Source organism: Salvelinus alpinus, chromosome 27, assembly GCF_045679555.1.
Source record: "Salvelinus alpinus chromosome 27, SLU_Salpinus.1, whole genome shotgun sequence".
Taxonomy (NCBI): Eukaryota; Metazoa; Chordata; class Actinopteri; order Salmoniformes; family Salmonidae; genus Salvelinus; species Salvelinus alpinus.
The window spans coordinates 24,363,231-24,379,123 of record NC_092112.1 but is presented as its reverse complement, the minus strand read 5'-3'; the positions used below and the strand labels follow the sequence as shown (position 1 = coordinate 24,379,123).

General features: G+C 42.8%; 1 protein-coding gene across 1 annotated transcript in view; it reads right to left on the bottom strand.

Moving 5' to 3' along the window:
- The window catches only part of LOC139556205 (laminin subunit alpha-4-like), a 36,362-nt gene continuing 20,469 nt past the window's right edge, over positions 1-15,893 (bottom strand). Inside the window, exons 19-40 of the mRNA XM_071369836.1 lie at positions 15,615-15,800; positions 15,267-15,406; positions 14,940-15,104; positions 14,006-14,151; positions 12,888-13,050; positions 12,529-12,662; positions 12,206-12,377; positions 11,548-11,679; positions 11,288-11,430; positions 10,975-11,104; positions 10,733-10,870; positions 10,488-10,621; positions 10,175-10,330; positions 9,368-9,521; positions 8,976-9,169; positions 8,616-8,805; positions 6,275-6,430; positions 5,619-5,778; positions 4,725-4,855; positions 4,533-4,626; positions 4,004-4,123; positions 1-3,710 (exon numbers count right to left, since the gene is read on the bottom strand). Of these exons, the coding sequence (XP_071225937.1) occupies positions 3,565-3,710; positions 4,004-4,123; positions 4,533-4,626; positions 4,725-4,855; positions 5,619-5,778; positions 6,275-6,430; positions 8,616-8,805; positions 8,976-9,169; positions 9,368-9,521; positions 10,175-10,330; positions 10,488-10,621; positions 10,733-10,870; positions 10,975-11,104; positions 11,288-11,430; positions 11,548-11,679; positions 12,206-12,377; positions 12,529-12,662; positions 12,888-13,050; positions 14,006-14,151; positions 14,940-15,104; positions 15,267-15,406; positions 15,615-15,800 (3,284 nt within the window). The 3' untranslated portion in view covers positions 1-3,564. The remainder of the gene's footprint in view (positions 3,711-4,003; positions 4,124-4,532; positions 4,627-4,724; positions 4,856-5,618; positions 5,779-6,274; positions 6,431-8,615; positions 8,806-8,975; positions 9,170-9,367; positions 9,522-10,174; positions 10,331-10,487; positions 10,622-10,732; positions 10,871-10,974; positions 11,105-11,287; positions 11,431-11,547; positions 11,680-12,205; positions 12,378-12,528; positions 12,663-12,887; positions 13,051-14,005; positions 14,152-14,939; positions 15,105-15,266; positions 15,407-15,614; positions 15,801-15,893) is intronic.

Here is a 15,893-nt window from a genome sequence, read left to right as displayed (position 1 = left end):
TTTTAGAAGATCCATTTTATTCAGCAGAACAAATGTAGAAAAACAACAAGGTGACAAAGCAATGAAGACTATTTTGTTACATGCGGATATAGCCCCTTCTAGTGACTGCCATTTCCTTACCACCTATTTATTTATTTTTCTTCGTTTTTAGTGTACTGTCTGTGTTGTATCATGTTATGTATTGTCTGCCTGTTTTGTTTTGTTCTCCCAAATTTGAAAAATATATACACTACCGTTCAAAAGTTTGGTGTCACTTAGAAATTACCTTGTTTTTGAAAGGAAAGCAAATTTTTTGTCCATTAAAATAACATCAAATTGATCAGAAATACAGTGTAGACATTGTTAATGTTGTAAATGACTACTGTAGCTGGATTTTTTTTTTTTTTTAATGGAATATCTACATAGGCGTACAGAGGCCCATTATTAACAACCATCACTCCTGTGTTCCAATGGCATGTTGTGTTAGCTAATCCAGGTTTATTATTTTAAAAGGCTAATTGATCATTAGAAAACCCTTTTGCAATTATGTTATCACAGCTGAAAACTGTTGTTCTGATTAAAGAAGCAATAAAACTGGCCTTCTTTAGACTAGTTGAGTATCTGGAGCATTAACATTTGTGGGTTCGATTACAGGCTCAAAATGGCCAGAAACAAAGAACTTTCTTCTGAAACTCGTTAGTCTATTCTTGTTCTGAAAAATGAAGGCTATTGTCACGACTTCCACCGAAGTCGGCTCCACTCCTTGTTCGGGCGGCGTTCGGCGATCGACGTCACCGGATTTCTAGCCATCGCTGCTCCATTTCTCATATTTCCATTCTTTTTGTCTTGTTCCATTACACACCTGGTTTTCATTCCATAATTACTGCATGCATTTAGTCCTCTGTTCCCCACCATGTCTTTGTGTGTAATTGTTTATTGTTATGTGGATTTTGTCAGGCGCTACACTTTTGCTATGTTCCGTGTTTTTGGCACGTTATTGTTCTTATGTGCTGTCATTTTTGGACCGGAATTAAAGTGCGCCTGTTTATTACACTCTGCTCTCCTGCACCTGACTTTCTCCTCCCGTACACACCCCTGACAGCTATTGCATTTATTGGCCAGTCTCAACGTCAACAGTGAAGAGGCGACTCCAGATTGCTGGCCTTCTAGGCAGAGCTGCAAAGATAAAGCCATATCTCAGACTGGCCAATAAAAAGAAAAGATTCAAAATGGGCAAAAGCCTTCATTTCTCAGAACAAGAATAGACTGGCGAGTTTCAGAATGGTGATGGTTGCTGATAATGGGCCTCTGTACGCCTATGTATATATTCCATAAAAAAAATCTGCCGTTTCCAGCTACAATAGTCATTTACAACATTAACAATGTCTACACTGTATTTCTGATACATTTTATGTTATTTTAGTGGACAAACAATGTGTTTTTCTTTCGAAAGCCTAGGACATTTCTAAGTGACCCCAAACCTTTGAATGGTAGTGTATATACAGTGGGGAGAACAAGTATTTAATACACTGCCGATTTTGCAGGTTTTCCTACTTACAAAGCATGTAGAGGTCTGTAATTTTTATCATATGTACACTTCAACTGTGAGAGACGGAATATAAAACAAAAATCCAGAAAATCACATTGTATGATTTTTAAGTAATTAATTTGCATTTTATTGCATGACATAAGTATTTGTTCACCTACCAACCAGTAAGAATTCCGGCTCTCACAGACCTGTTAGTTTTTCTTTAAGAAGCCCTCCTGTTCTCCACTCATTACCTGTATTAACTGCACCTGTTAGAACTCGTTACCTGTATAAAAAACACCTGTCCACACACTCAATCAAACAGACTCCAACCTCTCCACAATGGCCAAGACCAGAGCGCTGGGATGGGCTATAGGACAATTGGCAAGCAGCTTGGTGAGAAGGCAACAACTGTTGGGGCAATTATTAGAAAATGGAAGAAGTTCAAGATGACGGTCAATCGCTCTCGGTCTGGGGCTCCATGCAAGATCTTATTTCATGGTGCATCAATGATCATGAGGAAGGTGAGGGATCAGCCCAGAACTACACGGCAGGACCTGGTCAATGACCTGAAGAGAGCTGGGACCACAGTCTCAAAGAAAACCATTAGTAACACACTACGCCGTCATGGATTAAAATCCTGCAGCACACGCAAGGTCCCCTGCTCAAGCCAGCGCATGTCCAGGCCCGTCTGAAGTCTGCCAATGTCCATCTGGATGATCCAGAGGAGGAATGGGAGAAGGTCATGTGGTCTGATGCGACAAAAATAGAGCTTTTTGGTCTAAACTCCACTCACCATGTTTGGAGGAAGATGAAGGATGAGTACAACCCCAAGAACACCATCCCAACTGTGAAGCATGGAGGTGGAAACATCATTCTTTGGGGATGCTTTTCTGCAAAGGGGACAGAACGACTGCACCGTATTGAGGGGAGGATGGATGGGGCCATGTATCGCGAGATCTTGGCCAACAACCTCGTTCCCTCAGTAAGAGCATTGAAGATGGGTCGTGGCTGGGTCTTCCAGCATGACAATGACCCGAAACACACAGCCAGGGCAACTAAGGAGTGGCTCCGTAAGAAGCATCTCAAGGTCCTGGAGTGGCCTCGCCAGTCTCCAGACCTGAACCCAATAGAAAATCTTTGGAGGGAGCTGAACGTCCGTATTGCCCAGCGACAGCCCCGAAACCTGAAGGATCTGGAGAAGGTCTGTATGGAGGAGTGGGCCAAAATCCCTGCTGCAGTGTGTGCAAACCTGGTCAAGAACTACAGGAAGCGTATGATCTCTGTAATTGCAAACAAAAGTTTCTGTACCAAATATTAAGTTCTGCTTTTCTGATGTATCAAATACTTATGTCATGCAATAAAATGCAAACAAATTACTTAAAAATCATACAATGTGATTTTCTGGATTTTTGTTTTAGATTCCGTCTCTCACAGTTGAAGTGTACCTATGATATAAATTACAGACCTCTACATGCTTTGTAAGTAGGAAAACCTGCAAAATCAGCAGTGTATCAAATACTTGTTCTCCCCACTGTATATTATTTGAAATAAACGTATAAATTAAATGAATAAAAACATAGAAAAGACAAAGATGTGGCTACATTGAGATTACAAAATAGGGTAGTGGAAGCATTGTCTGGAACTGGAGTTGGTTGCACTTCTACAGCACATCACAGCTCTCGTAGACTAAACAAACCCGTCCCTTTGGAGTGGGAGTGTGATTTATGTACTGTCAATGTAGATTAAGAGAATGAAGATACATTTACAAGCCTTCTTCAGTTGGCTATAATATGAGCACTGGAAATGTAGTGGTCCTTAATCACAACATGTTGCAGTCCTTCAAAGAAACAAAAACACTGAGACTCTTTGATAAACATTTTTTTCTCATGTGAAACTAGACTAATTCATAGGGAGGGTGGTTTACATTTCTGGGTCATTCTCTTTACCAAAGAACAACACATTTTGCATTGGTGAACAAGGATAGATAGTTATGAAGCAGAATTTGGTCAGTCTTGTTGCTGGAGAGCTGGCCTGTATTGGTTATGACAGGCCCTTTAGGCAGCTGGACAGGAGCCCACACTGACGGCCCCGCTGACCAGGGCAGCTTTACTGAAGCTCACTTGGCTCTCATTCACAGTTAGCTTCCTCATACAGCCTGTGTAGGCCCTCCTAGTCGCAATGCCCTCTGGAAGAAGAGATTCTAGGACGATAGACAAATAACATTATAAACACATTCATTACTACTTACAGCTACTGCTTAAAGACACAGCATAAAAAGTAATTGGATGAAACTACTATAAATGTAATGTAGTTCATATAATTTTTTTGGCAGCATCCTTTTTTTCTTAATTTCACCCCCCAGCAACCTATACAAAGTTGTTACAGTTTGGATGTGATTTGTGGATGGGATCTCAGGAATTAGGTGTTATAAGTAGTGTTTAACAACTAGTATGAGAGTTGAGTAGTCTAGAGATGCATGGCCTTGCTACTGACCTGGAGCTCCACCAATGAACACAGGGGTCCTGGCACTCTGGGTGCTGGGGTTAAGTGGTCCCACCACGTGATTGACCTCTGAGTCCACATCCAGCTGGACAACATTGGCATCTCGAATCACTGTGAACCAGAGGAGGCAGGAAGGAACTGCACATATCAGTCACTGCACATAACATTAGTGCCGGATGATACCAGTATCGCAATACTCGTTAGTATCATGGAAAGAAAACAAAACATCGAAGCGGATTTAACTTCTTTAGAAAAACAGCCCTAATGTTGGAAACAACCATTATGTTGTCATCAGTCACATTCGTTTATTTTCCTAGCTATATCACACAATATCTTATTTACAGCAGATTTTTTAAGGAACCAAATAGTAAAGTCTGCTTCATCTTTTCTTTTTTGACATGGAAAAAACATCGCAATACTGGTATCGTCATGGACCTACATAACATGGGCCAATCAGTGTAAATAAATCATGGTCCCATCCTGTTTAAATCAGGGCAGTCAGTGAAGGGAAGCCTCTTACCTGTGATCCTGTGCCAGCTCCCATCACACAGGCCTAGTCTAGGAGTGACCTGAGTGAAGAACTCACGAACTCCGTTGTTCACCAGCACCACCACCTGTGAGCATAGAACAACACTTGCATTGGTGACAAGTCCAAGATCTACAAATAGAAAATCAGCAAATGAATACAGATGACTTTGTATTAGTGGCTTACTGCTCCTTGATGGATATACATGGTGAGGTACTCCTCTGCTGCTGTGTACACATGTAGTAGCACCCCTGATGCCACACGGGGGCGCACCTCTACCACCAGCTCAAACTTCAGCCCCAGGTTGAAAGTGTCATCTGAGTGAGACGGACGGAAAGAGAAGTTCAAGCAAAGTCTGCTTTACAACCCCCTCCTATTCTGAACCTCCCCTTTAACGTCTGTAACCTGGAATATTTCACTGCCCTTCGGCCCAATGAGGTATGTCCACGTGTGAAACTTAGCCGGCCACAGTAGGGTGTGAAATTGCTCTGCCCTCATTCAAACAGCTGCAGCTCGGCTCCCAAGAGTTTTGGGTCTGCAACTGTCCTCCGTGCCCTCGACTTTTCCACCAGGCCAAATTTTCACCACAGCTGCACTGGGGATATTGTATTCCCCTATCCTGACTAGAGTTTCTCTGCTTCACTGTCTGTGTGTGAATTGGTGAGCGGCCCAAAGGTTTTGTCTGCTTTCCAGAGGAAATATAAAATGGCGTGTGATATAATTGACTCATTGTTTCCAAACAGTTCCAGACCCAGCCAAAACTATTAGTGTACAACGATATGATGTCCTGAAGATTGCAGCAAATCAATGTGGTCCCGTGTGGCTCAGTTGGTAGAGCATGGCGCTTGCAACGCCAGGGTTGTGGGTTCATTCCCCACGAGGGGACCAGGATGAATATGTATGAACTTTCCAATTTGTAAGTCGCTCTGGATAAGAGCGTCTGCTAAATGACTTAAATGTAAAAATCAATGTTTCACAAGCTTTTCGTTTGGTGTCATACTTCAAATGAATCTGGAATGGTTCAACCACAATATGAAGCCAGAAGGGCTTTGAGGAGAATAATATGTGTTTGTGTATTACCCAAGACAACATATCCACCCTCTTCGGAGAAGTATGTCCCCGGCTCGGAGAGTCCCTCGAAACACGGCGTCACCCCGAAGGTCTGGGACACGGAGGACAGCCATTGGCCATTCAGCTGGAGGTTCTTCACACAGCCAGTGAAGCTGTATGCAGAGTTTCTCTATAGGAGACAAATACAGCACAAGGAAGCGTAAATGAGTAGTACTAGACTGGTCCTATCATGATAGTAGAGTAGAGTGGTAATGTCTGGAAAATATGTTCCACTAACAAATACGGTCTTGCAGAGAGGGGTCACGTTGGTGGTTTCCTGTTCTCTGTGGGAACCGTATCAGCTGAAGACAGCAGTCTGAAGTGAAAATACTTGGATGGCTCCCAGTGTGAACATATAATGCCAGAAAAGACTAGAGGACCATAAATCACCCAAACATCTCTTGCAATGCTCTGTTTGGAGAGGTCAGGATCTAAACTATTTTATCCTACTTCAACATTATTGGCCAGGCTTTGTGTTTCCAGGATTCCACTGTAAAAATGTTGTCACATTCTGCTCCATTTGCCTTCAGTAGGCTACTAGGCTACAAATGGCACCATATTACCTATATAGTAAGTGCACTACTTTTGACTGGTACTACCCCTGGGTGCTAAGAGGTGTATCTTACCTGTATGTTCCTCTGGGCCCTCCCTGGGGGCACCCCTCCCAAGTAGAGGTGGCTTCTGATGTGCCAGGAAACGTTGGAGCCCTGAGCTCTGTCCTCCAGCACTGTCAGCCCATCAATGACTAATCGGCCTAGATTCCCATCACGGATAAAAATAACCTGCAGGAGAGACAGGACAGAGCTGTCACACTGAAGTGTTGGAGTATCTCACTGCTAAAAACTAGTGGTTTATCTTAATATAGAATTATATATTTCTGTAGGGGAGAGTGGAGTAAGTTGAGCCAAAGTGGTAAATTGAGCCACCTTTGTTTCTAGAAAAGCATACACAAATTAATAATTTGCCAAAATATTTTGGAAGTCATTATTTTATGGAGTATATGAAGAAAGAAACCACACAAAAAAAGGTTAGGTTAGGTCCAAAAAACAGATTTTTCACCGTCAAATAAATGTATTGTGTTAGAGGTTTCATGATGCTCGTATCTAAAACAAAAATAGATACTTTTAAGATTGTTCAATTGAGGTCTCTATAAGCTTCAATATGAGGTCTTAAACCTAGCATGAAAGTGCATCCTTGTAACTGTGTGGGCTAATACAGTTAAATGTTTTGCCATGGGGTAAGTTGAGCCGATGGTTGAGCCAATGGCAAGTTGAGCAAATTGAAGTGTTTTCTTCACAGGCGTAATGCAAGGTATTATCGCTGGGACATGAGGTAACAACAGGGCCTGGCCTATGTTAAAAGTGTTTAAAAAAGTTCAAAGTGTTGTTAGGTGTTAAAAGACCCCCCCAGGGGAAGTTACCCGCAACTATTTCCATGTAATTTCCTGTCCTAGAGATGAAACGTGCCTTTGGGGGGATCCCGAGTGGCGCAGCGATCTAAGACACTGCATCGCAGTGCTAGAGGAGTCACTAAAGACACCCTAGTACCATTGCAGGCTGTATCACAGCGGTCTAAGGCACTGCATCTCAGTGCTAGAAGCGTCACTACAGACACCCTGGTTACATTCCAGGTTGTATCACAACCGGCCGTGATTGGGAGTCCCATAGGGCGGCGCACAATTGGCCCATCATCGTCTGGGTTTGGCCGGTGTAGGCCGTCATTGTAAATAAGAATTTGTTCTTAACTGACTCGCCTAGTTAAATAAAGGTTAAATAAAAAATAAATGGATGTTTAGGTTCCCCCTCCGAAGAATGATGAAGGCAATTGATACATATTCACAAACTGGGTGTGGGGAATTTCCACATGGAGTTGATAAACATCAATAAATAGGGCACTGACAGCTGTCAGTGTAGCTAGCTAGCTAGCTGGCATGCTAACCTTATCTAGCTAGCTATCTTGATAATCTTATCTACATAGCTATCTTGCTAACTTTATCTAGCTAGCTATCTTGCTAACCTTATCTAGCTAGCTAATATTATTTGTTGTTGCCGTTTTTTTTTTTTAACTCCACCATATTCAAAAGATTAGCCAGCTGGCTCTGTGGCTTGTTCTCGCACGGGTTTTGTCATAGCATTGATTTAGGGAAAACTTCACCACAGAAGGAAACCACTGGCCTATCTTTGACTTTGCCATCTATTGTTATCTTCAAAGTTTGGCATCTTCCATAAATTGTGTCTGCGAATACGCCATAGAAATAGTAAGAAAGAATAAGATGAAGCTCCGGTAATATGGATAAGTATAGAAAGATAGCTGATATGCGTTTTTCTACATTGTAATGGACACGGTGCAACCTTTGGTAGGCTCTTGGCAGGCTTTGGCTGGGGTACAGCAAAGCCAAGTCAGCCCGAGCTCATGGTTCTCACAAGGGAAGTGAAATGATCGGCTACAATGATTTTGCTCATGCACGATCATGCACGACTTTTCATTATCTGGAGAGACACTCGTGGTTTTTAACTAACGTTACACCAATCAAAGCAGTGGACCGATGGGGGGAGTGGATATGCAAAATGCTTTAATATCACGCAATTATACAATTTATGAAATGGTCATATACAGTATATATTTTTTTTAATAAAGACTAGCTAAAAACTAAGTGAAAATTGACAAATTATCCAATGGATTATGATAATTTTCAGTTAAAAAAAGTACAGGAGCACAGATCTGTATTTAATAGTTTACAAAAGTAGTTACCTTCTGAAATCTGTATTCAATTAGTTCTAAAAAGTAGTCCGTTTTTAGGATCTGTATTGAAATAGTTGTAGTCAACTATTCGTTCCTGTTTATTTTTATAAAGCATAGTTAAAACTATAGTTATCCCAGGTCTGGTATACTGTATGACAGTATACTGTCAGAGATCAAAGTGATGTATTTTTGTATGGATAGAGGGGAATAAGTACATTCACTTACATTGTGCCATGCTCCATCATTGTACTTCTCCAGGCTCTTGATCTTGACTCTCTGCTGACCCAGGTTGAATGTGTACACCAGCTTGCCATGGGCCAGGAAGAGAGCCATGAAGTTGTCCTCCGCCTCATCTGATACATAAAAGATTAGGCCAAAGGAGGACTGGGTCTTCAGGGACAGGGAGAAGTGAGACCTGAGGGAGGATGGTGCATAAGAACTAGTACTTAGACCAGAGAGCATGTGACTAGTACTTAGACCAAGAAACCAAAGTGGAGTTCATGTGTAGAGTGAGTTCAGCATTGACCTCTGGTTGACTTCTGGTCAACCTATGTACCCACAATGTTTTCCTAGCCCCGGCCTTACTTCTTAGAGAGGGACCCTGGGATGTCTGTGAATTCCTGCCTGCTGTTGGCAGTGCCCCCATAGTGATGGGCATGGCGGGTGGCACGGGGCCTGGGGGACAGGTAGCAGGGCGTCTCCTCTGTCTCTCCTGGCTCCTGGTCATCACTATTCAGTCCCAACAGGCCCTTTGGGAGGTTGGACTTATCTCTGCCCACCTTTGAGAGACAAAGGAAGTCACTTGACTGTTAGTAGTGGGTCAATGCATGCATGTCTCTAGTTCAATATTCACTGATTAATTCTGTACTCCTTCCGCATTGATTATACCAAGATGGGCATGAATAAAAATGAAAATTGACATTTCGTAGCAAACTGTGTTCACTGACATGTATGGAAATTAATGTATGTCTTTATACCTTCCTTGTATGGCCCTGCTTGGGTTTGGCAGAGTTTTTACTTTGCTTTGAGAACAGGGCAGCGGGTGGTCGCTTCACAGGGCAGTCCTGCAGAGAGGTCTGGACATTCTCAGTGTACTTCTGAAAGTCCTCTGGCTCAATGTCTCTGTCTTGTCTGAAGAGAGAGAGAGAGAGAGGGAATAGCATCTAAGTGCCAAAGACATAAGAGCCATAGAGATACTCACACACACAACTCTGTCTCCATGGAAACACACTCCTTGTCCTCCCACTCGGCTCTCAACAGCAGCTCTATTTGTGAGCCTGGCTTTCCTCCTCTCATAGATAAAGCTAGGCAGCTAGGTTTTCACCAACCAACCTAAGCCAAATGATCAATTAGCATGCTCTCATAACAGCAGTCCCTGGAGAAAGGAAACAGGCTCACTAACAGTGTGCAAACTTGGACTTGTTCACTCGCTAATAAAATGCTAGCTATATCATAAAACACATTCAGCATTGACTGGTGGTGGACGAGGTCAGCTCACCCATAAAATTGCTTTATTTTAAATTGTTTAAATGTAATCTTTATTTAACTCGGCAAGTCAGTTAAGACCAAATTCTTATTTACAATGGCGGTCTACACCGGCCAAACCCGGATGACGGTGGGCCAATTGTGCGCCGCCCTATGGGACTCCCAATCACTTAAGTGACTTCTCTATATAGATGCAATCCATGACAATCCATTTCATCAAATGCATTGCAACTTGAGTTGCAATCCTGTCTATGTATTTCTAATGTGGTCTGAGTGCTGTGGCAGTGAGAGAGTGTGACCTGCTGATGTAGGCATAGCTGATGCAGCCAGTGAAGTTCTTGATGCTGCTGCTGGGAGAGCCTCCGAAGTAGAAGTTCCTCACTGTGGATGCTGACGGGGCAGCAGTCGGACGTTTCTTCTCATGCTTGTCTTTGTCATCCACCACCAACTCATACCTAGGATAGCATTAGATGGTTCATAAGCCAATTAGTGCAATGAATAATGATAGCCTATTCTATATTCAAAGAAACCTTTCAAATATGAAGAAATCTCAAAGTGCCTTAACAGCAGTAAAAGCACATTGTACATGGGAGCCATACATTGGATTCTTACTTGTCATTATTCACTGAAGCTACCAGGAAATGGGTAATTCCATCATTGTACTGCTTCTTCTGTGATTTGACTCTAGTGCCTCTGGAGTTCAATACCACTGCTCCATTCTCAAGGGTGATGGTAAACTCATCAGACTGGAGGAGAAAGACAGAGGAGAGTTTATAACAGTTGTATTTCCTTTGTAGTTCCTTTTGGAACTCATATTAAAAAGAGAGCATTCTTGATTTAAGAATAAATCAGTATACCCCTTCGCTGTGGTAGAACAGGAGACCAGTAGGCTGCAGTGTCCTGAAGTTAAGGCCTCCCTCGAAGGTGTCGAAAGGAGATATCTTTGCTGCAGATCCTAGGTAGCTCTCTCCAGTGAAATAGGCTTTACGGGACATCTGTGACAATCCAAGACACAACAGGGATATTGTCAACTATTGTAGTTCAGTTGATTCTGTATATGCTTTGTCTAGTAGAGTTTAATGTGGACTACAGTACATACAAAGTACTCCTCAGGACAACCGCTGCTGATGCCAATAGTGCCTGGTTCCTCCAGGAGGTTAAAGTCTTTCTTCTGGAACTGGAAGCCCTTCACACAGCCCTTCAGCCCAACCAGGGAGGATAGCTCAGGCCTGGGGGAGAGGGAACAGGCTCATAGTTTCATAGCGCATAGCTGTATTCAGGCTAATCCCAATGTTATAATCTGTTGATATTGTGTTACAATTGTCAATTATGCTTTTAAGGTTATACCTCTGTCAAGGTCCTTGGATTGGTGTGAGAAAGTGCATGATTGTGGTGTTGGTTGGACAACTCACCTGGAGAGGAGAATGTGCGAGGGGGCTCCTCCTATGTAGATATCAGAGAAGGGCAGAGTTTTTTTCTCGTTCTCCATGGACTTCACGTGACTCTTGTCCACCAATAGAATGAACTTCTTGGAGTAATGATAGATCACTGACACCTATAAAAAAACAGCGTAGATTAGATTACTGTTGAGGACATTTATTTTATTCACATCTCACAGTTGTAGAATGCACACCCCTGCAGACACAAAGAGAATGGGCTGATTTAGATTTACCTCATGGTATCTTGCGTCGTTGATTTGTAGTTTGGGTGAGTTACTCTCCATGACGATCGGGCCTCCACTGAATCCAAAGTCATACATGAGACGTAGGAAGCCATTCTTCAACTCCAACAGGAAGAAGTTGTCCTGGAAAGAAGATGGAAGAATTACAACAAAAAACAATTCACGGTTACATGATGAAGAAACATTATTGGTAAATCTCTATGCTCTCTGTGTCACGCCCTGACCTTAGAGAGCCGTTTTATTTCTCTACTTGGTTAGGTCAAGGTGTGATGTGGGGTGGGCATTCTATGTTTTGTATTTCTGTGTGTTTGGCCGAGTGTGGTTCCCAATCAGAGGCCGCTGTCTATCGTTGTCTCTGATTGGGAATCATACTTAGGCAGCCTGTTTTGCCACCTTAGTTGTGGGTAGTTGTCTTTGTTAGTGGCCTGTATAGCCCTAGTAAGCTTCACGTTCATTTTTGGTGTTTCTTGTTTTGTTGGCGACATTCTTAATAAAGAAAAATGTACGCTCACCACGCTGCACCTTAGTCCAATCATTTCCCTGACGACGTTCGTGACACTCTGAAGCATTACAAGGCATAGCACTGCATCACTGACTGACTGTGTTGCTTGTTCAAATATAAAGGTGACATTTTTGTTGCTATATTTACCCCATTGACCATGAGTAACAGGATGCCGTTGTTTGCTACTGTCCGAACAGCAATGTCAAACCGGGTGACGATGCCAAATTTACCCCTCCTCTCCATGTTGTTGATGAGGGCATATCCAGTTCCGTCAAACAGGTAGCTGGCGATACGACTCTGTGAGAATGCCAGCTTATACCTGATAGGGCAAAGAAAACAATGTTAGATTTAAGTCAACATTAAGTGACTTGTCTGAACAAGCCTCAGATGTAGACGTGGACTCTTTAAAGGCAGAGGTAATATCTAAAGTTCCCAACAAAAATGTTTGGACAAGATGCAGTATATCATACCTGGGACAAGGTGTTGAAGCAACTACATCCATCTTGTGGGTCTGTTTGAAATTGTACATACTGATGACATCGTTATTCAAAGAGGCCAACTCGATGCAGCCCACAAAAGGAGCTAGGCTGAGTGCAGGTGGAAGCTACAAGAAAAACAAATGAACAACATTCAGAATCTTATCTTGGAAGGGAAGAGTAAATACAGAATCATTGCGATACTGATTCAATCCTGCTGTGTCAATGGGTCTTGTGTGAAGTACAGGTTACATCAACACTGTATGATGAAAACGGTCTGCTATGCATTAGCCAATGCCACAGAACTCTGATCAGAGGCTGGTATCATATCCTGTTAGAAAGTAATACTGTACCCTGACATCAGCGGGGACGCCACCCACAAAGAAGACAGTGTCTTCAGGATCCAGGTCGAACAGGGAGTCGGTGCCAAAGGCCTCTCCCTTCTGGATGAATTTCTGCTCGTCTGTGGATGTCTGACTGGGTACGGTCAGGAACACTTTGCCATGTCTGCCCAACCTGTCAAAACAGAGACACAAAGCAGCGTGAATAATCAGTCACATCAACACCATTACCTCCTGCATGGGCAAATCAGCCTCCTAGCTCCCTGTTAGTGGTTAGACTAGACAGATGTACTGACTGTGTGAATGGATGGACGACCTTTAGCCTGGTCGCAGATCTGTACTAAGTGGTGTAAAGTACTTAAGTAAAAATACTTTAAAATACTACTTAAGTAGGTTTTTGGGGCATCTGTACCTTACTATTTATAATTTTTGACTACTTTTACTTTTACTTCACTACATTCCTAAAGAAAATAATGTACTTATAAACTCCATACATACACCCAAAAGTACTCATTACAATTTGAATGCTTAGCAGTACAGGAAAATTGTTAAATTTACAAACTTATCAAGAGAACGTCCCTGGTCATCCCTACTGCCTCTGATCTGGCAGACTCACTTAATTTACAAACTAAGAATTTGTATTATGCCTGAGTGGTGGAGTGTGCCCCTGGCTGTAAAAAAAATGTTATAATAATAATAAGGAAATCGTGTCGTTTGGTTTGCTTAATATAAGGAATTTGATGTATAGCATTTCATTTTACTTTTACTCAAGTATGACAGTTGAGTTCTTTTTCCACCACTGTACTTAAGTACATTTAATACCAGATACTTTTAGACTTTTACTCAAGTAGTATTTTACTGGGTGACTTTCATTTTTACTTGAGTCATTTTATATTAAGGTATCTTTATTTTTACTCAAGTATGACAATTCAGTACTTTTTCCACCTCTGTCTGTACTGTATGTGCTTTAGCCAAGTCCTTTGTCATTGGTTGTCAGTCATGATGCCAAACATGTATGGCATGACAGCAGACACGACAGAAGTCTTGTCTAAAAAGCATTAACTGATCTGCTTCCAGAATATGATAGTCAATCTGTGTGGATCTGTTTCTTAGGAAATACTCTACTATACCTCTCCACTTTGATGAGGTTGAAGACTGGAGGCCATTGGCTGACAGGCTTTGAACCAAGTGGGATCTCGACATCTTCCTCTCCCAGTTTGTAGACGTACACCAGGTTGTCATTCTTGATTGCCAGACCCATGTAGTCCTTCCTACCCTATATGATATATAGGACAAAAACCAAGGTTACAGGTTTTATACAACATATAATGCATGTACTGTAATATGGAATCCCTGCCTGTGCTCTTTTCAGGAAAAGCAAAGCATCCAAATCTTTGGCTTCATAAAACCAACGAATGGTCACTGAGATTGACATTTCTAAGCAACACCACTGCATAATTTACAGCAGTGGCAGAATCACCAGGGTAAGCAGCATCGTTAATGAGAACAGAGAGGCCCAGAGAGGAGAGATCTGCCCTGCTGTCAATAAGCCCCTATGGGTGGGGGATAACGCCATTTATGTAAAGGATCCCCGACTTTGAAGGCAGTGGCACACACATTGTTAACAGGGGTTTCCTGGAAACCTTTCAAAAACGGCAACCGTTTGCTTTCAAAGGCCTCTCCTGCTCACATAATGACAACAAACCATTAATCTGCACACAAGCTGCTCTCCCTTTCATCTCAGGCCGTCCTCAGGGTCCAAGTCTGGTAAGTTTCAATAGCAGATCTGGGCCATTCTGCACCCCTCTCCTCCCACCCACCCACTTCTTGCACACAACAGAACAATGCCTCAGTCAGATCACAGGGGCCATTGTGGTCTATGCTGCTATCCTGATCCCAGATGTGTTTATGCTGTATGGCAAACTCCCATAGTAGTGACATCACAACAGCACGAGTTGGCTATACAGGACAAACATATCTGCTTTAGAGAAGAGCCAAGCTGCTGAACCCAGCACCAGCCCTGCTCCCTATTCCCTGTCCCTCCTCTCCCCCGAGCATCCTCACGTTTCTGTCTCCCAGATAGAAGATGAAGCGGTCCTCGATAGGGTCCTTATCTGGGTCCACCCTGATGAACAGGCTGATGGTGGTCACTGTCTTCAGGTCCTCCAGGTTGGTGTGGGGCTGCACCTGAACCGATGACTGACCGTTGAACTTCATGGACACTTGGACCTATGGTGTGACAAAACATGATATATCCGTGTCATACGACCTTGATTACGAACACGACTTGGGATTATAGTAAGGTGAGACTATATAGGATTTTACTCATCATAGGTGGTTGAAAGTACATTTCGGTTGTGATATAGTGATTGTTAAGGTGATAATATGGACCTTCTTGGCCACACTCCTGGCCTGGGCAATGAGCTCTCTGATCCTCATGATGTTAGTGGTCACATTGTTCACTTGGTTCTTCTCCTCCACCACACGCAGCTTATCCAGCAGTTCAGGGACCAGCTCAGACAGGTTCTCCACTAAAAACACCACCATAGATGGAGAGGAAGAGGACAATTTACAACAATAATTCAACTACTTTTTTCTATTAAGCCACCACAACCACAGAGCATTTTATTCTGAGAATCTCTGTTCAGTTTTACACTTACTAGTTTCAGTGTAATGCTTAGTCATTAAGTCTTCTCTGTTGAGGATTGAAATGCTGTAGTCTGTATGAGTGTACTGTACCTGCTTCCCCAGCAGAGACTACAGCGCGGTCAAAGGCTACAGCAGAGTAATCTTGGTTCTTCATGTTGGTGGCCCACTCCTCTACCTTCTCGTGGATGGGGGTGATGGTCTGCAGGACCTCCACTGACCGGTTCAGGGTGCCTTCAGCCACCTCCTTGGTGAGCTCCAGACGCTTGGTGGTTCTGCCTGGAAGATCAGAGTGGAATTCAGAACAATTTTTTTTCACTAAGGACATAAGGAGAGCAACCTTGGAAGGGCAGTGAATACAATGATGTGTAT